This window comes from Macrobrachium rosenbergii, chromosome 15, assembly GCF_040412425.1.
Source record: "Macrobrachium rosenbergii isolate ZJJX-2024 chromosome 15, ASM4041242v1, whole genome shotgun sequence".
Taxonomy (NCBI): Eukaryota; Metazoa; Arthropoda; class Malacostraca; order Decapoda; family Palaemonidae; genus Macrobrachium; species Macrobrachium rosenbergii.
In genome coordinates, this window is record NC_089755.1 from 51,339,915 (window position 1) to 51,365,022 (window position 25,108).

The 25,108-nt window shown below is 37.4% G+C and overlaps 1 protein-coding gene across 5 annotated transcripts in view; it reads right to left on the reverse strand.

Moving 5' to 3' along the window:
• The window catches only part of fray (frayed), a 353,939-nt gene that overhangs the window by 137,408 nt on the left and 191,423 nt on the right, over nucleotides 1-25,108 (reverse strand). For 2 of the 5 annotated variants that reach the window (XM_067117751.1, XM_067117749.1), the window contains exon 1: nucleotides 6,984-7,871. The exons of 2 other annotated variants lie outside the window; for them this stretch is intronic. In XM_067117751.1, the coding sequence (XP_066973852.1) occupies nucleotides 6,984-7,147 (164 nt within the window). In that variant the 5' untranslated portion in view covers nucleotides 7,148-7,871. Of the gene's footprint in view, nucleotides 1-6,983; nucleotides 7,872-25,108 lie in introns of those variants that run through there. One more of the 5 variants, XM_067117750.1, reaches the window with a different exon arrangement.

A 25,108-nucleotide genomic window follows, 5' to 3' on the forward strand; every position in this document is an offset into this window, starting at 1 on the left:
CTGCAGGCAAGGACAACCGAGTTGCTACCATGCATCAGAAGTTCAACGAGTTCAGATAGCTATATAGTGCCGCATTGAAATCACCGTCATTTCTCCCCGCTACTGTGTTCCTGTTCCCTAAAATAATATTTTTCCTATTACCATTTATAAATAAATAAATAAATATATATATATATATATATATATATATATATATATATATATATATATATATATATATATATATATATATATAATATATAATTATATAAACACACCGAATTCAATAAATCAACATGTATCAAGTTTGCCTTCAAAACAGCCGTGGCTATGATTTATGCAACACGTCTCGATAAGAAATAACTCCACAAGCAACAGGCCCTCTCATTAATAGTTTAATCTGCATTAAAAAAAAAGGAAGCCAAAAATATTTAAAATTTCTCCATTGCCACAGTAGTTTTAGTTGTCCATTTTTAAAGGTGATATTATCAGCATCAAAACACACCATTCGCGCGATGTTGTTATTACCAAGATGTTTATATTAACCCTGTGGCTCAAATTACTTTCGATTTAACTGAATTTTTATATTTGCGTGTTAAGATAAGAAGGAAACTCATAATTTTTCCTCAGATGTACCTTCTTTATACCCCGTTTATTTACCTATTAGAGCTACATTCTTAAGTGTCTGTCTCAGAAAGTCAAATCTGTCATCATCTGATACTTTACAGCAGTATAATGAATCAAATTATAAAGGGAAACAGAAATAAATTTAGCTATTAAAATTAGACAGAAAATTTTCATCTGTTATTCTCCAAGCAAGTATTCTTTTCATTATTAACCCAGTATCTCTCTCTATCGATTTTTTTCGTGACGGCAAGCACCTACGTGCCCTCAAAAAATGCCACAGGATTAGCTCAAGTGCCAAAAACTATTCCAGATACCATTTCCTCATCCGGCACCCATGCAATACGCCCACCTCAATGAAGAAATCCGAATTTGCATGATGTTCAAGGCGTGCAACTTCTCTCTCATAATTCATTGAGAGCATCCCACTTGAGTAGCTTCTCGTCAGTTTCCATCCATCACCGATCCTTTGATCTTTCCGATTATCCTTCTTCTCTTTTATTCTTTGTACTAACACTCAAGGGTTTTCAGCTTCACGTTCTTGAAGGGAAGAATATTTACTTAAAACTCGAAGGTTTTCAGCTTACATTTCTTGAAGGGAAGAATATTTACTGAGAACTCAAGGGTTTTCAGCTTCAGTTTCTTGAAGGGATGAATATTTACTCAAAACTCAAGGGTTTTCAGCTTCAATTTCTTGAAAGGAAAAATGTTTACTTGAAAAGATACGAAAACAGAAATTATAATTTAGACACAAAGCAACAGGCAAGAGCTCATGAGTAACTGAAACACACAAGGAACAAGGAAATAGTTACTAAACAGACAAAATAAGAAGGAAAAAATAACGCGTACGTAACATATATATAAAAAAAGAGAGATGAGCTCCCAAACAGATAAAAAAAGGCCAAAAAAATATGTAAGAGACGACCTCTTTCGTGATAATCCTTCGATTAATGAGAAACCGCAACCTAATAAATATCCAAACATGAGCGACTTCTTGCTGATTAGTATGGGCACAGGACGAATAACAAGAGGCCTTCATAGTCCTGATTCTTCCACTCGCTGCGCGTTGGCCCTGAGACCTTTCGAAGTCGACCGACGAGATAGGCTGCTCCCATACAGTATGTGCAAATGGTGATATTTTATTCATTCGGTAGGTCTCCTTCCAGTCTGCTGAATTATACAGGGGGTTCCCAAGGCCTTCTGGGCACTTGACTGATTTTTTACCCATTTCCTTGATTTGTCCTTGTTTATTTTTCACTCCCTTTTCCCCTTTTGCCACATATGGGCATTCTGTTAATTGGAAGCTTGTTTTACAATTTAATGGCCTTTTGGAATTCTCCCATGTCTGTTTGCGCATTTTGAATATCATACTGATGGCAACTGAGCTCATTAACTTGGTGCTTGAATTCCTTTGGCAAATTAATTGTTCTTCCATCTTCCCAAAACATCTCTCCGAAGTCCATAACTGGTAAAGAGAGTAGTTTCTTAATACGGAAGTGGCCAAAATTCCTTACAAAACTGGTCAACGGGGCACCAGAAGATCACCTGCCTTATATTCAAACTATTTCACATTTACAAACTGGTTTTTTCTTACTACACTTTTCAGTTTAAATCTCTTCAAGTAGCTACTTTTCTGCGTCAGTGGATTCACCGCTTTTAAAAAAAGATGCAGGCTGAATGAATGAGGAAATATTGAACTCGGGAACTATATCCATATCCTAGAAGGGAATGGAATGAGATCATGTTTGTCTAATAAAAACATTTCATAAGCAGTCCGAAAAGACAACAATATACCCTCTTAACCAAGTTCAAATACATGGGAATAAGGAACTGAATACAACATTTAATAACTTCATTTTATTTAACTAATGCAATCATTTCACTTATAATTTTTCCTCTCGAGGTGTGTTTCCCTTCTGGCAATGAAATATTCCAAATCTATAACTTCGGCATTTGCAAACTGCTTCAGCAATGAACAAGATGAGAAAACACGTACATATTTAAAAAAACTGAAAGCGGAATTATTAAAAATATAATTTCTAAGAGGCCAAAAACCCAGCTACTCGAGAAAATCAAATTGACAAAAAAAAAAAAAAAGGACCATAAGAGGACCGACAGAACAACCTGAAAAAAATAGTGGGAAAAACTGAAAAAAAAAAAAAATTAAAGTGGAAAAGAAATAAAATGTAGATAAGGACGACGATGAAGATGACGAATTTCCATTCAGACTCAATGCTGAACCTCTGCGCAGACATTTCATCACAGAAGGTACCAAACAACACAGTCACCATACGAGCAACGGAATGGCTCCTGTGACGCAGTCTATCCAAGAGCAAGTTACATAACATGCCTTCCCAAACCGCCAACCCCATTAAGGTATCGCGCTCAAAGGCTCAAGTATCGTCGTTGGGTACAGGGCGACCGTTACAAATCAGATAAAAGAAAATAAAATAGTGGGACTCGTAGGGGAAGGAATAACTCATTTGCAATAAGGAGGGGGGCGGTGTGGTAAGGCAGAAAGTCATCTGTGCACGAGAATGACTTGTTGCTTTTTTTTTTGCATGATTAGATCGCTGTAACGGTCTCAAGTAGTTTTGAAGATCTCAATGAGTACAATTTACATCAGGTTATTATTATTATTATTATTATTAGTAGTAGTAGTAGTAGTAGTAGTAGTAGCAGTACTTATGCTGCATCCATAACTGTAAAAGCAGAACGCTAAAAGTCTAAGGGCCCAAAATAGGGAAAGCAGCCCTGTGTAGCAAAACTACATAAGTAAAGATTTCCATATAACAAGATAACAAAGTTATCTCTGTCATATGAATTCCGGCTAAATATCAGCGAATGCATCTTTCAACTCTTGGCAGAGCGAATATTTTAAATTCAACAGCATTAATATAGTAGCAACAGATAGCATGGCAATTACGTAACCGGACACCTGAGGTGTAGCCAAGTCCTCGAAGAGAAGGAGTCGAGTGTAAATACCGAATGTATTTCATACGCAGAGACGGGAAACGCACAGGCCTTTTACAGCCTTTTATCTTATCCAAATGCGTTGAGAAGAATGGAAAGGGCCTTCACTGTATACGGCGTTATCTGCCCTACAATCATTTTACGAGAGTACTGTTGATGGGAATCTACGTCGGTTATGTAACGCTTTGAGGTCAGAGGACGAAACAAAATGACATGGAGTGTAATATATCCCTACGTTGATATAACTGAAGATCATTACGTTCCATTGTTAATTCCAGCTCCCTTCAGGCAAACTGTTATTTGAGGTAAATTCGGTGGCTCAGCAACTTGTTATCGAATAATCTCGCGAAAAAAACCGAGTGACCTCATTAAAAGATCATTAAATTCAAGTTTGTTTTTCAGGAAACAAGTAAGAAAAAATCATGCAGCTTTAAGGATACCTCGAGGCGGTCCAGTTCTGAGAAAACTTCCTGTCCATTCTGTTTGAGTGTTGTACTCATGTCTCCCAGATTCTAGATGTACTGGATGATAATTACAATATTACACCAGGACAACAGGGACACTAGAAAACCAAGGGCCTTGAGGCTTGTCGGGCAAAACAGTAATGTCTGACATGGGTTCTTGTGGCTGAAATGTGAGACTGCGATGTGTCATCCTTTTTGAGAAAAAGTCTATCTCGAACACGGCGAAAAAGTCGCAGGAGACCCGTGTAGAGTTCTGGAAAAATAGGGCCGACTTATGCCGAACAGAAACCCGATATTAAGGTCTAACCACATCTGGAAGAACGAAAGAAGACAGCGACTCTGAGGAACGAGAATAATACGTGTGTGTAAGATTGGTTGTCTGGATTAAGCTGGCCTTATGCCAGCACAGGCTCTTGCTGGTATAAGTGTTGCGGTCTCTGACAGCCTTTGGAGGATGAAGTTAGTATTGGATGAATGACACACGCAAGTAGGAAAGAAAAATGTACTTCTATCTGCAAGTAAATGAAATACGTTAGTTCAGACTCACTCAAACAACAACACAATTTCCTCGCAGTCTGCCTAAAAGTTCCTAGTGCCCTTTGGACTTTGCCCTTTGCTATAAAGTGAATGTTTTTTGTTCTCATTCGTTACGCACCTACGTTCCAACTACATCAGCTTCAAACAAAAATCTTAATGTTTATGTTAAACGTTTTCTATGTACAGCTTTTAAGCGTCAGAAAACAATACCCTTTATCATAGGGTCTATGTATTTTCAGATGCCCTACGATGCTGATCAATTTCTCCGAATATGACAATAATCTCTTGTCGTCCCTTCCGCTTGGTATCTGGGTTACCTGCAATGTAAGACGCACCCTTCTGCTATAGAACGGTGTTAGGCGAAGTAACAGGTGAAAAAGCGAAATGAATACAAGAAACGTGGAGGAGGTAAAGCAGTGGGAAGAGGGAGGGGTGAAAACTATCTTTTTTTTTTTTTTAATGGAGTAAAGGTGACCCACCTACAAGTAGCCTACCAGAAACAGTTCACCAGTATCAAGGCCTTGATGTGTGATAGTAGGGGATTTACCAGGCTTAATCTTCCGGTCCAAGCTCTCTCTCTCTCTCTCAAATCTAGGAAGATAAATCCACTTTTACACAAGACCGTTGCCTTTTGATTTGGAAAAGAAGTTGCATAGCCAGGGAGAAATTTATAACTGGTATTTTTTCGCATCTGCTTTCGCCCTCTTTTTTGTTTAAATTTCTATGAAAACCTTGTATTTTACTTTCCATTTTTGAGAATATACACATAAATAAACACATAAATATACACATAAATAAACACGGAAATAACGATAAGAACACGAGAGAGTAGTATTTTCCTACAAACTGAAAGTGACGTATCTACGGCCGCCTTCCTCCCCAGCGTTACCGAAATCTCAAAACGAGAATTCATCGTTCGGTAATAACAGACGAAAAATACCTTAGTCATCCCAAATCCTCAACGGCCCAGCCACCGCGCGCCCCCAAGTCGCCAAGTGAAATTGTCCAAAGAAAACGGTTTTCTACTTTTCAGGTGAAGAATGTTGACCGCTGTGAAACCCATCTCTCTCGCCTACCTCTTGCAGAATGATGCAACAACGTAGAGTTCCCGTTTGGCTGGTGGTTGGCACCAAACATCCCGTTCATTCTTCCTACTCTCTCTTTCTCTTTCTTTGATTACAAACCTAGCTGAGAGCCCAGCCGCTTTCTTCCCCTCGCCTCCTCGACTCTTGTCAACAAAGCAAGAGTTTTGGATATACAGAAAAACCAATTATCTGAGGCTGTCTACTACGGGGGTGGATTTGACCATGCTACAACAAAAGAGCACGGTTGCAGAATATACCGCATTTTCCTACCCACGAAACAAAACTGAAAAAAGATAAAATACAAGAGATATAAAAGACGTCTAAAACACAGCGACAAAACTTCCAAGAACTCTCTTCCAGCAAGAGTGGAAAATTCCAGTTTCAAGTGCAGCGACCAAGGACTTACTCAAGGAGATACATCATACGTTTCTCGGTAACGTTGCCACCTTTTATGCAACTTCAATCCTCAATCCGATCTTTTTCCACGCTTGATGGAAGTGGTTTTGATTGGGCACTGGGATTGATTACTAAGAAATCTATTAATAAGAAATCTATGAAAGGCGTTGGGCGATTAATTATCAGGAATGTCCAATTTTTTTTCGATAGGAAAGTACTGCAGTGCCTTCAGGTTGCTCAGGAAGGTGCATAAATGTCCATTATCCATTGTTCTGTTATTGCCTGATCTGGACAGATATTTGTTGACACGACACATAGATAGATAGATAGATAGATAGATAGATAGATAGATAGATAGATAGATAGCTAGATAGATAGATAGATAGATAGACAGACAGGTCGATATACAGATAGATAGACAGACAGATAGATAGATAGATAGATAGCCAGATAGATAGATAGATAGACAAACAGCCAGATAGATAGATAGATAGATAGATAGATAGATAGATAGATAGATAGACAGATAGATAGACAGACAGACAGATAGAGAGATGGACTGAAAAGGGAGCAGGGAAAAGACTCCGAACGCAACGTTGAACAAACTATTTCGAAACGCCTTACTCCTCAATTTCGGAAAATTCCGTAAACCCTTTCAGGAATTTCCGGCCAGTAACAGGATGTCCCAAGGGGGCAGCCCGGCTCCCAGACCAAAAAAAAAAAAAAAAAAAAAAAAAACTACTCGAATAAAAAGAATGAGAGGGAATTGCGCTTGAAAAAGAGGAAGAAAATGAAGATGACGGAGAAACTGAACAATGTAAACAGTCCAGAAGTATATTTCATAACACTAATCATGCAAGGAAACTGAATGGAATACTTTGTAAACTTAATGAAATCACTCGAAAATGTACTTTTCTCTACTTACAAGTCCTTGATGAAATGGTAATTATTCTTCGGTTTCCGAAGAGTTTCCAGAATGTGATTCATGTCGAACGGAATGATGAGGTTTCGGTCATAGGAATCTGTAGCAGAGGCACTGGCCCTACGCCTGGTATTCATCGCTATTTTAGCCAAGGAATCAGAAACCATGGGAGGTAACAACTGCGATTTCACTAGTTGTATTTAGTACACAATACAAATACTACACACTGTATGCCTCCTCAGTGTAATATTTTTTTCCTTTTAAGATTCTTTTCACTTTATAGATTCTTTTCACTTTATACACTCAGGGCTTGGTCTATTTACCACTACAGAACCAACACTATGCTGTATTTAATCTTATTTTCAACACAATGCACTTCTTAATAAACACACTTCACTCGAGATATCAAATAAAACTGGATTCTTGATCTTTTATTCTGATTTTTATTGAGTCTGACGTACAGCCTCCAATATCGCACTCTGAGGCAACTCAAAATCGAAATTCTGTGTCAAGTGTTTGAAATGAATGGTAATCTGAAAGAGAAGAGCGACGAGGGAGAGGGAAAGAAAAAAACGGATAATTAATAAAGACGAAAGAAAGAGAAAGAAGGAGGAGGAGAAGAAGAAGAAGAAAGAGAGAGAGACAGAGAGAGGGAGAGAGAGACCCCGTAGGGTTTCAGCATGCGATGTTTTTCATGTTTGTTAATTTTTGTTCCTCAAAAGAATTTTTTTCACAGAGAACGCTACCCCGCACCTCCTTCTCCGGCGCTGTTAGGTTTCTTCGGTTTGGGTCCGGGAGTGTTTGTTGCGGCAGCCGCTAAACTTGACTGGTAGCTGATACTCGCAACCTTCTTCGCTCTTGGGACCAACGCACACACGCACGAACTAACGCAGGATGGCTGCCCTTCTTCCCCTACCATGGCCCTGCCCGGCCTGCCTTACCTTCCTGTGCCCAAAGAGTAGCACCCATACCAGTGCCAAGGAGACTGGAGTCTGGACCTATAGAAAATGCCCAGATAGGAGGGTATGGCCTTGCTTCTAAAAACCTAAAAGTGGCCCAATCAAATGCCCCATGGGCATGATGCCTCCGAAATCCTCAATTTCTGAGGGAGCATGAATAGGACATGCTTTAAAATTTCCATAACGTGCAAGTCTCCCAGCAGAGGTCACTGCATACCGTTTCTCTTCTTTTCTCCATTTTTTCTTTGGTCAACTAAATGCAACTTAGAGACACTCGAACTATGGTACCTTTATAGCTTATTGTTTGCCTGTTCAAAATTCAAATTAAAATCTTCCGAGCAATTAAACGAGAAAATAAAAATAACTGACCCATGTACTTAAAATCACATTATTTCCAAGCCTAACATTCTCTGCATATGTATATGCCATATAGCGTACACTGCTCTCATCCTAGAAACCTGTTCCTTACATCATGTCTTCAAAGACTCGAAAACAGGTAACTAATAACACATTAAGGCCGTGCTGCTTTGGAAGGCGACCAGAATCTCGAATGACACGAACAATCAACATTAACCATCGACATCTACATAAGATATCGTTAGCCTAACATACATAATCATACGTCAAGGTGATCTTTCAACATTCTGGCTGGAGAATTAAGACAGCCACAGATTAGTAAGTGTCGCCAGAATGAACTTGTAAGTTTTCCTCGTTAAACAGATTTTTTCTTTCTAGTGTTCACACATCACTAAATCTGAAAAGTATAAAGTAAAAACATGACACGTCCAAAGCCATTGTTAATATTGATTTCATAACTCACCTACATGTTTTTTTCTCGGCATATGTCGGCACAGCGAATAACCATGAGAGAGAGAGAGAGAGAGAGAGAGAGAGAGAGAGAGAGAGAGAGAGAGATTCGACAATTGTCACCAAAATGACTTACAAGGTCAGGAAGACAGAAATCTTGGAGAGAGAGAGAGAGAGAGAGAGAGAGAGAGAGAGAGAGAGAGAGAGAGAGAGGAGAATAATTCAGAAAACGATAAAAAGAGAAACCTTAAAAAGCCACAATTCAAGGAGTTAGTTCCACGTCTCCGATTAAATATTCCAGCGTCACATCGCCACAAAAATATTCGCTATTTTAAGCGTTTTAACAAGTAGGATAAGCATAACACTATTTGTCTCTGTCGCAGTTACTACACCGTACGTCTCACAGCACCCGGAGCTCCGCCTTACAACTTCAAATCGCTCTTCGCCGCCAGATTTTATGTCAGTTAGACTTGTTTCAAGGAAGTCGATCATTTGCGTCGAGACCTTCCAGAACTGGAATCAGTACCTCTGGACGGCAACAATTATTCGTGACGCAAGTAAGCCATCGTCTCCATACCAAAAAGACTCCTTCTATTAGGATGATCAAAACAAAATGATGTGCAATAAGTGTTTTTTTTTTTTAGGCTTCCTTAATCGTGTAAGGGGTGGGCGTGGGGGTGAAGGTGGGGTGGGGGGTATGGGGGGGGGGACGAAGAGAGAAGAGGCTTTTGTTCCCTATAAGCTAAAAATCCCTCGTTAAGTCATTCTTCTTTATTCGTTCTTTACCATATTCCTTTTTTATGACTTCGAGTAAAAAGGATATAAGCTACTCTACTTTTATCACACACAAACACACACACACACACATATATATATACTTAATATTCACAGGTTTGTATGTGTGTGTGCAATGGTGATAAGGGTCGCACCTTCACCTTAAATCGTAAGCAATATATTAACATACCAATACAATAACATCTTCACAATAACAGCCATTAACTATCGGAAAAATGTTTTCCCGTTTATTAACGAAGGTAAAAAGAGAAATATCGCTCTAATTTATGAAGTACGATGGAAGGGAAACGTTCTTTTTTTCGTGACACGCGTCACGGAACAAACAGAAAAGAAAGGAGGATGTGGTAAAAGTGAATGATTATAATAAGATGCTATTCAGTCTCGGAGTGAGAAAACAAGATAAGATTATGACGATGTTATAATATAATACGCCTCTAGGTTACGAGATGATGAAATAACACACACATGTACATATATATATATATATAATATATATATATGTATGTATATATATATGTATGTATATATATATATATACATATATATATATAAAATATATATATATATATATTATATATACATATATAAGTTAAGAGGCAGTAGGCCGGATCGAGGTACAGAACTCATGAATGCAAGTTCAGCGCATTACTTCTGAGGCACGCTGTACTAATATATATATATATATATATATATATATATATATATATATATATATATATATATATATATATATATATATATATATAGTGATGGACCCAGGGCCTTTTCCATCTAACTGTGATCCACCACAGGCAGCCAACCACGAGGCACCTAACTCGCTGCTTAGGTGGTCATAAGGAGCAGAATGGGATTTTTCATGAAACAGGCCCAGTGCGATGTTTCCCATCAATGGGACTGAACTCAAAGTGTCTCGTTTTGAGGAGAGGCTTCAACCCCTAGACAACAGACTAGGTAACGGATGCTGTGAAGAAGTCAGAGAACAAGTATCAGACGAAGAAACTGATGTGGAAACAGCTGCCCAAATCCCGCTCTGATACTACAAGAAACGAGACATTTCTAGACTCTCAGGGGGAGCTGGTCCGAAGGATTCGTTCTCAAATGAAGGAAATTGGGCCAAGGTTAACGTAGAGGGGTTGGGCAGCTAGGTGGAAGAGACCTGAAGGTGCGCTATGAGAAGTACGAGGCAGACAGAAACCGTTGCAACAGGGGCGACGGGAAGCTTCAAAGAACCTTTAGTATTTTCTACAGAGCGATGAGCAAGGCACTCTGCGGTCAGAATTCTTCATGGGTATCAAAGAAAAACATGAGAGTAACGTAAACGGATTTCCTTTCTCAGATAACGCAAAACTTTCCTCTTCAACAGAAGCAGAATGCTGGATTCGGAAAACAGAGGCAGGTGACGAGCTGCTCTTCTGCTATTTTCAACGGAATAATGCAGTTTAGGATTGACAGGTAACTTGCATATGGTGGTTCTCTATAACCTCCTATGCACCAGAGATCCATCCTTGGAAAGGACTTTAACCAGACGAGGATACATTAGAAGGCTTTTGCAAATCCCTCTCAAAGGCAAGAGCCTTTCAGAGCTGTTTCTTCATCTATCGCCTTAGCAGCAAGATTTCATATTTCATAAGATTCTAAAATATATAGAAGTTGCCTGTCACTACTAATTATAGAAATCTAGAACTTTATTCCAGTTTCTCCTGAATTATGGTCAGTTCACCAATGGCAATAATTATCCTGCTGCCTTTACTATCATTCTCCTTTACTTTCTTCAGGAAATTTTCCTAAAATTTCTTACGCGAGAAGCCAAGACCATGCCTGTCAACTTTCACCGAACCGGTTTTCTCCTTCTTCGCCCAGTCTGAATTACAAACCAATGCGGCTTGCAGTGTTGCAGTTCTTTCACAAGTCGCTCGCAAGATAATTTCACATTCAAACACACCAATTGCGTATATACGTGTTTTTTCAAACCTGGGCACACATTGCTTTGCTGAATCAGGAATTACTACCAGTAGAGTGTTGGTTACAAGTTTCTCTTGATTTTTCTCTTTGCGAAATTGACACAAGTATTTCAAATGCTTGCAGCTTACTGGATAATTAATTGTGGCATATTTGAGATACAAGTTCAAAGGATCCTTTATCAAATACACTTCATAGCTTGTTACCCTCCTCTCCTCTCCGTCGAGGTAATAAAAATAAAAATTTTTTTTACCATAGTTAATGTGAGACATTTTGTCCATAGAATTATTATAACCTTCACATTCCTTCATCAATAACACCAGTTATAATCTACTGACATAATTTAAGAGAAAATATATATTCAAATTCGTCGAGATTTCGAAATAGCTAAAGAAGGAATGAGCATTGACAAAGACTAACAAGTTATGCGAAACTATTAATTATATAGTTATGGTTCCAAACCTTTCGTGACTAATGAAAAGAGACGAAACAGGAAGATGAAATATATAAAAAAATTATTAGTGGAAACTGCTGGAAATACATAAAAATTAGTTTCATAAACCACATATTCATAACATAGGGACATTCCCTGCCATGTTGGGAACTTTGGTTCCTCGATGAATTTCAAAGTACTTTTGAAATCCAACGGAAACAAATACTTAATAGTACAGTCCGGATTAAACAGACATTACATTGTAACGAAAGGAACACGGAAGGGGTATTCTGGGGTACGAGCAAGCGCTGTCGTAAAGCCAGTGGTTAAAAAAAAACATACAAACAAACGAAGTGAATAAATATGATGATCCCCCAGACCATTTTGGGAGATAACCTTTAGAACTCTGATGTCAAAAGCACAGACATTAAAACACAAATACAGCCTCAAACCAGTTCGAAGCAAGGAGCAAATCCAGTTCAGAGCCATAAAAAGAAATTCTTATATAAGTACCGGTTACAAAAACATGCTGACAAACACAAGCGTGCGCACGCGCTCGCACACAATCTAAGTATATATATATACTGTAAATATGTATATATATACAGATAGATATAGATACATATATATAGATATAGATATATACTGTGAAGGAGCCACAGTTGTTGACTGGTGATTCTGAAAGAGATAACCTCCAGAACTCCAAGTCACAAGCAAAGGCATTAAACTACGAATACAGCCTTAAACCAGTTTGGAGCACGGAGCAAATCCAGTTTATAGCGATAAAAAGGAATTCTTACATAAGCACCAAATAGGCTGTGGACACACGCACATCAGTACACGCCCGCACATGTATTATGTGTATATATGTATATATATATATATATAATGCATATATATACATATATATATATATAATACACACACACACACACACACACACACACACACACATATATATATACATATATATATATATATATATATATATATATATATATATATATATATATATATATGATTATTATCACTTTTGTACGTGATTCATTTATCACACATTACCACAGGTGAAAAATAAGAAACAGGGTGTAGGTCTGACCGGTTTCGACTTTATTTCCAAGCCATTGACGAAGGATCAGTCCTTCGGCAATGGCTTGAAATAAAGTCGAAACCGGTCAGACCTACCCTTTTCTTATTTTTCACCTGTAATAATGTGATATATATATATATATATATATATATATATATATATATATATATATATATATATATATATATATATATATATAATATAATATACACCTTAAAATGAAAGCATAACGACACCTCACAACACAGTTACAAGACAAAACTCAAAGTTTTTTTTTTTACCGCGTCTGGTGCTTGGAACATTAAAAGCTCATGCAATTTAAGAATGAATAATATAGGCTATTTGCTGTAATTTCCTTTTACTAACAATAATGAAGTCGCCACAACATACGGTATCGACCCGAGACTCGAAAGATAAAAAGAAAAAAATCGTTGCAAGGTAAAAGGTAACAGGAGTTATGCCATAATTATGTTAAGAGACGGCTAATCAAAGGTAAGAGATGGCAAATCATAGGTAAGATAAGGTTAATCATAGGTAACAGAAGGCAAATCATATGTAATGAAGGAAAAATTATTGTCATCGCTGTTTTCCATTACAAATTTATTTCTCAAGTTCAGCCTTTCTTATCAAAAGACCAACTTGACGAGCAACGTAATGTCCACATCTAGCCCAGGCTTGGTGGAATAAACGAAAGGGAAGCTACGGGATTGGTGCCTAGCCCTGTATAGAAGAGACATACACTTTTGAAGGGAATGAATGCTGGAATGAATGCTGTAGGAATAAGCAAGGAAAACGGCAGGTGGAAGAGGTGACCACAGCTTCGCTAGTATTGAAGACCAGTCTCAGGTGGAGTGGATAAAGACGTACAAACTGATACGTCTCCCTTATAAGTTATCCATCCTTAATTCTAGTTTTTGTCTTTTAAATACCATGGATTTATTTCAGTGGCCTATGAAGTCTCTCTCTCTCTCTCTCTCTCTCTCTCTCTCTCTCTCTCTCTCTCTCTCTATAAAGAGGACTTCCGAACCGAGCCTCCGCCACATAGCACATCCGTCTCACACGTTATTTGAGGCGGCAAGTAGATCTCAGACGACAATTACTTTAATTACTCTTTCCTTCCATTTCTTAAACACAGGAACACCAAGAAACACAGGACATCAAATATTCGAGTTTCATGGGACCAAGGTTAATTCGTGTTATGCGTCTTAAACTGAGTCAGTGGGTTATCTGCCGCCTATCAAAAACACATTTCTGCATACGCAATAGAGGTACGCGTCTCTATTTATAAAGACAATAAACCCTTTGTTGTAAGCCGCTGCTGGTTTAACGGTGAAAAATATTAGTTTAATTTTTCCACGCAAAACCTTCCTTCGCTACAATAAGCAGCTTCTGCTATTGTTTAGATAAACTGTACATTATTCCACGATTCCATGGTGTACTACAACTAGGAAGGCATATGACAGGTAAAAAATCGAGGTCACTCCGTCACTGACATATATATGAATGCAAGTAGTGTCATAACATTTCTGGCCGGCCGTAAAGTGCTAATATAGCAAAGATGGGCCTCCCTAACTGAAAACCTTGCAACTCGCTCCTATTAGAAGTATATAAGTCATCTAATTCACTTTCTTGCGTGGCCCTTTCTTTTACTTTTCCCCCTAAGAAATGTTGTAAAGGACTTCGATACAATGACCCCACTACTGATACTCGAAGTTTCTTTTTTTTTTTTTTGGACAGTTCGATTTTATCTCTCAACTGCGACACAATGGCAAGGCTGCCTCGCAAACCCTACACGCAGGCATACACATGTACGCACAAACAAACGCACAAACATCTAACCACGGAAGCGTTGTTATACATGATGCAACTAAGATAAGCTAAAGGATGCCAAGCAATCATACATATACAGTCACACGCATACAGAAGCGTATGCATGTACTATGCCAAAAAGAAAAGAAGAGCACTTCGATGTTCGCGGATGTTCATCACAGAGCTCCTCGCTGAATTCGTGGTGTTGACAATGGAGGGCGTAGTCTCCAGTAGAGAGGACGGTTCTTAATGAGTCTTAATGGTCTGTATAATATATGTCAACTGCAGCCGGTATATTGAATGTCTGTGACAATATATATATGTATATATATATATATATATATATATATATATATATATATATATATATATATATATATACTGTATATACTTATATATATATATATATATATATATTATGTACATTCATCCATACACATTCACGATAAATATACTTTCGTATTTACATAAATACATCTCTTTCACTTCTTGACGGATAAATGAATGTATTTTGAGTTTAGGCTAAACTGGTTGAATCACCATAATGATCGCCACTAAAACTCCACACACACACTATATACTCTCAATATTCCTCACTGTACCTATGAATTGGAATAACAAAAAAAAAAAAGAAAAAAAAAGTGAATACTTTAAATACTGCGAATAGTTTTAACCTATCATTAGCCACCTCATTCATCCAGACGGCTAACTTTATCCCATTCCGTAATTCAGGGAGGGAAATGAAAAATCCCACGGCATCCGTCAGCAAGTAACTGAAGTATGAGAAATGAAAGTAAAAGTGCTGTAATTAGAAATGCACTTGAAACGTTTTCGGCGGCGTTACGCCAGCACGTTCCGCCATCCTTAAGCATCCTGCCGCCAAACTCTGTACTTTGTGGTTATTATTGGAAGAAAAAATAAAGTCTCGCATTCGTTGAAGCGATGTCGACACAAACACGAACATGATTAACTTCGACTGTACAACCAACACTAGCTTCGTTTTTGCAAAATTCTGAAAGATGCCGGAAAACTTCTCTAGTGTCACGGATTCCCTCCCTCCCCCCAACCTCTGGAGAGGGGAGTAGTGGGGGGCGGGGGGAACAGGAAGGGAAGAAGGGGCTTACATAGCATGTTTTTAAGACAGTAACCTGTTATCTTTCCAGCTGATCGCGCCCTTGGTGGTACTTACCTCCTTATTCTATCTTGATAATGGCTACGATAAAGTACCACCGTTAAAAGCTCGCCCTTAAAATATCATGCCCCATATAAAAACGAAAAAAAAGAACATACCAGCTATTAAAAACGTCCCATCCTTATTTAAAGATAACTTATCGTATGTCATTTACACAGTCTTCTAAGTACCAATGAAGAAGGGTACACAAAACGTTTGGTGGGATGCAACCATATTCTAAATACAAGTGGTAATATATATATATATATATATATATATATATATATATATATATATATATATATATATATATATATATATATATATATATATATATATATTTATATTTATATATATATATATATATGGCCTATATTTACACGAGACATCGACCCTGTAATTTAGGGTCCTTCTCGGCATAAGGCCGCTTAATCTAAACCAACCAGGCCTGGAAGTACCTTTGCCATAGTTTTAAATCATTGATGCTGTCATCAGCAGTCTACCATAGTAGGCGCCCTCCATTAAACCACTCCCCTCTGATATAAATCAATGGGTTAATTATGTATGCCTAATCGGAAGTGTTTTTAAAACTAACCCTGTCCACCTATTCGAAGGGAATGACGGCGACCATCAAAGCTGGTCGCTATCTCCAAATGGTGAGCTCGTACTTTTTTTTTTTTTTTGTTATAAACAAGAAGGCGGACAGACCATCTGTCTCATCATTGCCTTGAAACACATGACAGTAATGGCTGCCTCATATAGGAATGAGGAACTTGAACCTTTAAATTTTTTTTTTTTCTACTTTTCATTTTTTCTTTTTTATTCTGCAGCAATTGTCTTTTTGTCCACTTTCCCCTTTTCAATGATCCCAACGAGGGAACGAACAATAGAAATGGATCGAACTACAGAGAACTGGCATTCTTGAGCCTTCTGAATAATGGGTGAAACATTAAATTCATTCAGTGATTCCTAGGCTTCTTTGGAGTCTGAATAACTGGCTAACAATGTGAACTTTGGTTTTTGAAAGCTATTTCCAAAAAGATTGGGCTGATACAATCAGTTCTGTCAGTAGCATGGTCAAGACTAAGTATAAGCTGACAACATGCACATCACTTTCAACTTCATTTTATGATGTAGAGACCGCGACTGGAAAGGCTGATTAATAATAATAATAATAATAATAATAATAATAATAATAATAATAATAATAATAATAATAATAATAATAAGTCCAGTTTGTGTGCGTATGTATGTGTTAATGTACTTCGCTCTGTCAGTGATGACACACCCTTCTCTCGGAAAGAAAGAAATTGAATGATTCAGGAAACAGAGAAGAGGGAAGAAAAATTCAAACAGGGAAGATGTACAGCTTTCAAATGAAAATACCCAACAATATGCAGAATAATACGCTTCTGACAATATGGAATACTTTTAGGGATCATAATTCATACGAAGACCTCTTTCCCGGAACAAATCAAGGTCGAAAGGACCAATAAAAGATTAGCACTGAAGGGACAACCTAAGTGATGGCAGATGCTGACTAAGCCGCTATAGCACGTAAGAGGGAGTGAGCAGTTCATCTCTACATTCAATATGGTGTCCAGAATTAAATGTGAGGCATTAATGGGTCGAATGACAATTATTATTGATAAACCTACTTACGTAATGGGTGTAATACCAAATGATAGATGAATGCAGATTTGGCTTGGAGGATTTTTGGGAGCGTAAAAAATCTTTGTCTGAGAATGTGTGTGTGTGTGTGTGTGTGTGTGTGTGTGTGTGTGTGTGTGTGTGTGTGTGTGTGTGTAGGGGAAGAGGGGCAGGGGTGGCCAAAATACTTCAGTCACAAATATCATCGCCCTAAACTGAACAAAACCTCTTGTTGTTAAGAAAATATTATAGCCAAAAATTACGAAGTTCTCTAAAGGGGCCAAATTTTAAAAACTGCAAAGAAAGTGGACAGTAACAACGGAGATACCGAGAGCAATGCCCAGAGCAATTTACGGGAAGCATCTTCCAACGAAAGAAGGATAAGAAGGCGGAAAAAAAAAGTATAGAGGGAGGGACAAAGTGAGTTGAATGCCAATAACCCACCTGAAATATTTGAAAACCCTCACGATCACTCATTTGCCTTTTCGGGGTTCATACTGATCCACTGCCTGTCACACATCACATAACACTGACAAGATAAAAATTATAAAAAAAAAATACCACTCTCGTGAAACAACTGATTACACGATTCTCCCTCATCTACGCAAAATAAGGAAACAAAACCTAGTACGTTATACGAAGCCTGAGGATAATAAGAGAAACCCTTATTGAGACTAAGGACACCTGCAGCACTACTCCTAAGGATTACCATCGCCATTCGCACGATCATGTGACGAAGTGGAGGCTCCTGATGAGAATATCGAGTACCCACAGAATTTGCAGACACTCGCAGACGAGTTGCGGAACTAAATTACTGCCATAGTGTCTGTAGGGCAATTCTGTATACAGTATGCATGGTCGTCAAGGCTTTTCTTTACGGAGCATCAGTTTTTTATGGATGTATAGTAGTGGTTTTGACGTTTTGCCTAGTTCAACTATGGATAGTTTAATTTCTTTTAGTCAGATATAAGCTTTTGTCATTTGTCTTTTCATGAGAAATGGTTTGTTTTAGTAGTTCGAATGATGTTGCTTGTCGTTCAATAAGAGATGGTTTACTGTCTTTTAATCGCTGTTACGTATCTTCTTGTTTAACAAGACTCAGTGTCAAGTTCTAAAGTTTATTTTTTCTACTGTATATATTTATGACGAGAAGGTACACCAAGATGGGTCTGCCTACTCATGGTAGAAAGGAATTGCATCATCAAGTGAATCCAAATGCAAACAAGAAGGTGAGCGAGCTCTTGTTTCCATCCCAATAAAGGGTCCTTCTGATTGTAGGCCATCTGCAGTATCCGGCCTAGTCTTCCTTGAGAGTAACTGTGATGTAACACCATGCATATACCGATATCAAATTGTAGGGTATATGTATATATATATATATATATATATATATATATATATATATATATATATATATATACATACATACATATGTATATATATATCTGTGTATATACATATATGTATACATACATATATATATATATATATATATATATATATATATATATATATATATATATATATATGATACAACTAAACAGACAGAAGTTACAGGTACAGGGGACCACGTATTCTTTTGTTGCTGTCTTGTATCCTATCCTCCCTTCATAAGCAACCGTTTTCTCCAAAACCTTATTTTGTGAATTTAAGCGTTCACCCCAAGTTACCTTTGTACGCATTAAAATGGTCATGTACCCCTTTAACCCTAGCTGTTGTCTGCAAAATCGAGGCGTCTTTGTAATGTGTTTCATTATTAGTTTGAAAATTCCTTGGAGTAAAGGCGAAAGACCATGCACTCCATTGTTTCACTTTTCTTGGGGCCATCCATATACTCCCCTTTTATATTTTATATCACGCTGTATTCCCTTGATAGAAGTTGTATTAAATGATGCAAGTACATAATAAACAACTTTGTCGAATATATTATATTTCAAATTGTAATTTTTCAAATCCCTCTTGACCACTCGAACCATTATAAACACTCGCATTTCCTAAACCTTAAACCGCTCCTCAAAACCTAATCAACCACGTAAATCGGACGTAGAAATATGGCGTACTAAAAATAAACACGAGAACAGTATGACTGCAACTGTAAAGGGGCCCGGTGCATTAACCAGCGAAAAAGTCTTTCATTCCTTCGTTACGCAAATCACGCGGCTAACCTTGGAGTACAGAACACGGCTACTGTGTCCTCTTACTAATACTAGCCAACGTACCCTAAGCGATTCATTCCCTGGTTTCTCAAGCGATGTGAAAGTTGCTGGAGGTCATCACACGAAACTTTTATTACCCTCGATGAAAAGGTAAAAGTAGACGACGATGCTTAAGCATATCGGAGGCTGGGGAGAACTGGGGGCATTAAGATCAGTTAAGGGCGTTGGATCCCTTAAGATTTGATCACGGATTCGGATAGCTTTGGGTGAGAAATGAGAGCTGGATACCTTTAGATTAAATAACGGACATGGATCCTCTAGGTGGAAGAAGGGTTTGCAAACTTATCGGTTATATATGGAAATAGGGTCCCTTACAAGAATATAAGGGAGGTGGAATAAGATGAAAAGTGTATTGGATGAAACTCCCTCAGATTAAAAATAATTTATGATCACTTAAGATGGAAAAAAGTGGGCTGGGTCCCACGATATTAAAAAAAAAGGTGGAATGGATCCCTTTCGGTGAAAAAAAGGTGTTGGATCTTAAAAAAAAGAGAGAGAGAGAGAGAGAGAGAAAGGAAAGCGAAGGAGGAGAGGAGAGGGAACAAAAAAAAAAAAAGCACGAGGAATAGCGGAGGAAGGAGAAGCATAAGAGGTATCTAAAAGAATAGGATCAAAGAGAGGAGATGACAATTAAAATGGAGGAGGGGAAGGAAGCAGTACTGAACTTTTATCACCAACATTGATTGCATAAAAGCACTGTTCACTGGTAAAGCAAAGGAACAAGGGGTGGGGGATTGGTGTGTGGGAGGGGGGAGTTGCTTAGACGACGCAGGAGGGAGGGGAGAGAATAAGGGATGTATAGAGGAATACTGGAGAGCCGAGGAGAAAGGCGAGGTCTCTCACAGAGAATGATACATCAAAGAAATGTAAACAATAAAAATAAAAAAAGGTTTATTTGAATGGAAGGCGTTAAGAGCATTACGTAAACGGGGAGAGAGAGAGAGAGAGAGAGAGAGAGAGAGAGAGAGAGAGAGAGAGAGAGAGAGAGAGAGAAAGAGAGAGAGAGAGAGAGAGAGAGAGCCATAAACGTGTGAAAGAGAACATTACGTAAATGGAGAGAGAGAGCCAAAAACATGTGAAAGAGAACATTACGTAAATGGAGAGAGAGAGAGAGAGAGAGAGAGAGAGAGAGAGAGAGAGAGAGAGAGAGAGAGAGAGAGAGAGAGAGAGAGAGAGAGAGAGAGAGAGAGACAAAAAATGCGTGAAAGAAAACAAAGAGAAAAAAAATAGGCAGGAAATTTTGTAACCAAAACTAAACACAAAAACATAAAGTAATAAAACACGCACATAAGAAAACCGACGATGAATAAAAACCTTGATAAGACGAACAGGAACAAATAAATAAACCATTTCGAGTGCTATCCCGGTCCGTATCCAATCAATCCTTAAAACACGTCCCGAAAGAATTCTCCAAATTTGTCGAATGTTCCACATTCATGTACAAGTCGGAACTGGAATGCCAAGCATTCCGAGACTCTTCTCTACCGTTTCTGGAACATTCCGGATAACCCAGTAAATTGGACAATTTTAGAATACTTAAAAGACCACTGTACAATATATAATATTCTTAGATCAAAATAAATATAGAAACCACCTGGCGATTATATTCTTACAACACAAGGGGTTGATTGGGTGGCAAGTGTCGCTATTTTTAAATGACACTTATAAATGAATGTTTTACAAGAAAATGTGCATAATTTTATATGCTAATTTCTATCTAAGATGCACACACACACTAACATATATTATCTATATATAATGTACGTATATGATATATATGTATTATATACATGTATATATACACATAAATATATATATATATATATATATATAAAGATATATATAAATGTATATATATTATCTACTGTATGTACATATATATTTTATAAAGAGAGAGAGAGAGAGAGAGAGAGAGAGAGAGAGAGAGAGAGAGAGAGAGCTAAAGTGTTTACAATGCCATCTGAATATAAGCTGCCTGACCACATTCATGCTATCCATCTGACGTCATTCAGCGGCGTCGTTGCCATCAACACCAAACCTAGTTGAAAATTAAATGACGTCACGAAGAGGAATTTCGGATATAACCAGTTATTCATTAAGGGAAGAGATACACAAACGAAGCCTATAATCATAAAATTCAAGGGAATACTCTTTAACTGCGACCTTTTTCTGATGATTGATGGGGTCTTTGAAAGTGCGCATGCGCCATATGAAATAGGAGGCCTTCTCTAACCATATACAGGATTTGAAATATTTCAAGGAAATCATAAAAAATAATAAGGTACGTCGCTTTTAATTGAGGGGTTTGCATAAATTATCACTACTACTACTACTTTCACCAGCAAGAACACCGTGATGGCAACACTTTCTCCTCAAGGATAATAACTAGTTTTAGGAATATACACTGAGGAAAGTATTTCGGGAAGGAATATTCTCGCAAATCAATTATTTAAATAAATAAATTAATAATCATATATATATATATACTGTATATATATTAATACATATATACATACATACAAATATATATATACAGTATATATGTATATATATATATATATATATATATATATATATATATATATATATATATATATATATATATATATATATATTATATTATATATATAAGAAATTTCTGAAGCATAATATGAACCAGTGAATCAATTCAAATACTCTAATAACCAGGTGAGACCTAATGTACCCTAAGAGACAGGTCAGTGCGTAGCTGTGGAAGATTGTTGGTCTTAATTTGCCCGACTATTCACTTGAAAATCATGAACAGCGAAATCAATACGAAGAATGAGTTAGCTTTAGAGATATATCATATTACCCGCCAATATAATTAGGTACATGGAAAACGAGAGCGCAAGCGCGTAATGCTCTTGAACCTTTTATGACCCCCATTCTGAAATGTGACCTCATTAAAATACCCGATGACCTTCCCGAGGGAGTTCCAGCCTATAGAGACAACAAAAAAAAAAAACAAGGTCAAAGCAGCCGATAGCCCCTAAGGGTTATGTATGAAGGCAGAGTGGTCTTTGGAGTTGTCATAAGTAAGTTCTGCGATCTCAAACTTGATGGCGAAGGAAATGAAAAAGGTTACAAATATCTGGAATGTTCAGAGGACCGTCTTCTGTTTTGGAAGTTATGCAAAGACTCGTTCAAGCTATTCATATATTCCTTCTGTTTGTATCAAGTATAGTTGTGCTATATATATGTGTATATATATATATATATATATATATATATATATATATATATATATATATATATATATATATATATATATGTTATACTTATTTGTTTATATATTTACATACATATTAATATATAAATATGCACACACATATAAATATAAATAAATAGCCTATATATATATATATATATATATATATATATATATATATATATATATATATATATATATATATTAATATACACACATATAAATATGTGTGTGTGTGTACAGAATTGCTCTAACAAAAACCAAGTAATAATCACTTTCCTACTCATACTTTAACAGATGAATAAAGGACGACCCACAGCACAGATACTTCCACAACAAAAGTCGCTTTGTATACATTGTAAAGACTGCGCCATTCTCTCTCCTAAACAATTTTCACCAAGCTATCGCTCTTCATTCTTTCCACATGGCCAGACCATCTGAAAAACACAAACTCACCTTTCACTACGCTAAATATTTTATTATTTCTATGTACTGTATACCTACATTTCTCATTCTTTCAGTTTTCCTTACTCCACATATGCTAAGAAAACATTTCAACTCAACAGTTTCAAGCGTTTTTTTTTTTTTTATTCTCATCCAGCATCTATTACCTCACTTCCATAAGCAGAAGTTAGCTGTGAGTTGTATGTGTGTGTGTGTACCTACATATACGCGAATATAAAAATGACTTGCCTGTCCAGTGTACACATTAAAATCTATATAATAAATTACACGTACACAATCACACATACATTCATATTCATATGGTTGAAAGGGAGAGAGAACGGATTTGAAACAGAATATCATGACGATCATACAAAACAATACAAAGCGAACGATATACAAAAAAAAAGCAAAAGACTGCAGCTGTTTCATTAACTTCCCCGTGTTTACAATGCTCAAATTGGATCTAATGTCAATTGGCTTTAATAAACGAGCGTTAAAAGAATTATACAGCAGCGAGAAAGCACACACGCACACATCATGCTGAAAATATGCTATGCCGGTTCGCACTGAAATCGTTTAAACCAGACACAGCAGCAATTCATGATTACCTTTGTGCTGGTAAACGTCTAAGTCGAAGTGGCCCCGTGTCTAGTTTGCGCCGGTTTGCATGATATTTTTATTTAATCTTTTCTTATTTTTAAGTTACCTCATGCATGATCGTATGACGTGTTATCAGGCAAAACATCAACTCATCATAGACACACACACACACAAGGACGTGGTCACAAACACATCCAACCCCTTCTTTGTCATCTCCCAAAACTTCATATTCGTGTACGACGGGACTTGTCCGCTTAATAAGAGACCAGCAGTGGGTCAGGTTTTAGAGAGCTGTCTAATTATCAAAGGTATAAACAGCAAACTCAATCACGTTGACAAGAAAACATTACATTCGGCGTATGATGATGCAACCAGTAGTCTGCGGTGTGTGTTTTGAATGTGGGGGGTGGGGGAGAAAGGGGAAGGGGGAAGGACCAGTTGGTTTTGATTAAGCTGGCCTTATGCCAGCACGGGCTCTTGCTCATAGAGCAGCCCGTGAATGGGAAGGACCAGTTGAAAAGTTGAGGTATATTCGAGAACTTCTCGCAAGCAATTCTTTCAAAGTTTACAACTGCTTTTGTATAAAGAACTCTGATATATATAAAATATATACATAACTACATTATATAAACACCAAATACACAAAATCGGTTCCCATCCAGTGCAACCTTCAGAATGCTGACCCCCTAACCTCCTGGAGTATTGATTTCTCGGAACTGTCACTGCAAGAATATGTTCGAACAGGAATTACCGAGAAGCACAACTCTCAAAGACACGTTTTGAAAACGTTCCTCGAAGGAGCTGCAACAGGGAAGAGAGGATGCCTGCCGTATAAGCATCCATCAGCGTGTTTCGGAGACGACATTCCTGAAGTTCTTTTTGCATGACTAATCCACAAGGCAAGTTTTACCATAAGGCAAGGAAAGTCATGGGCAGTTGTAGGTTCTATTTACCTGTTTCAGC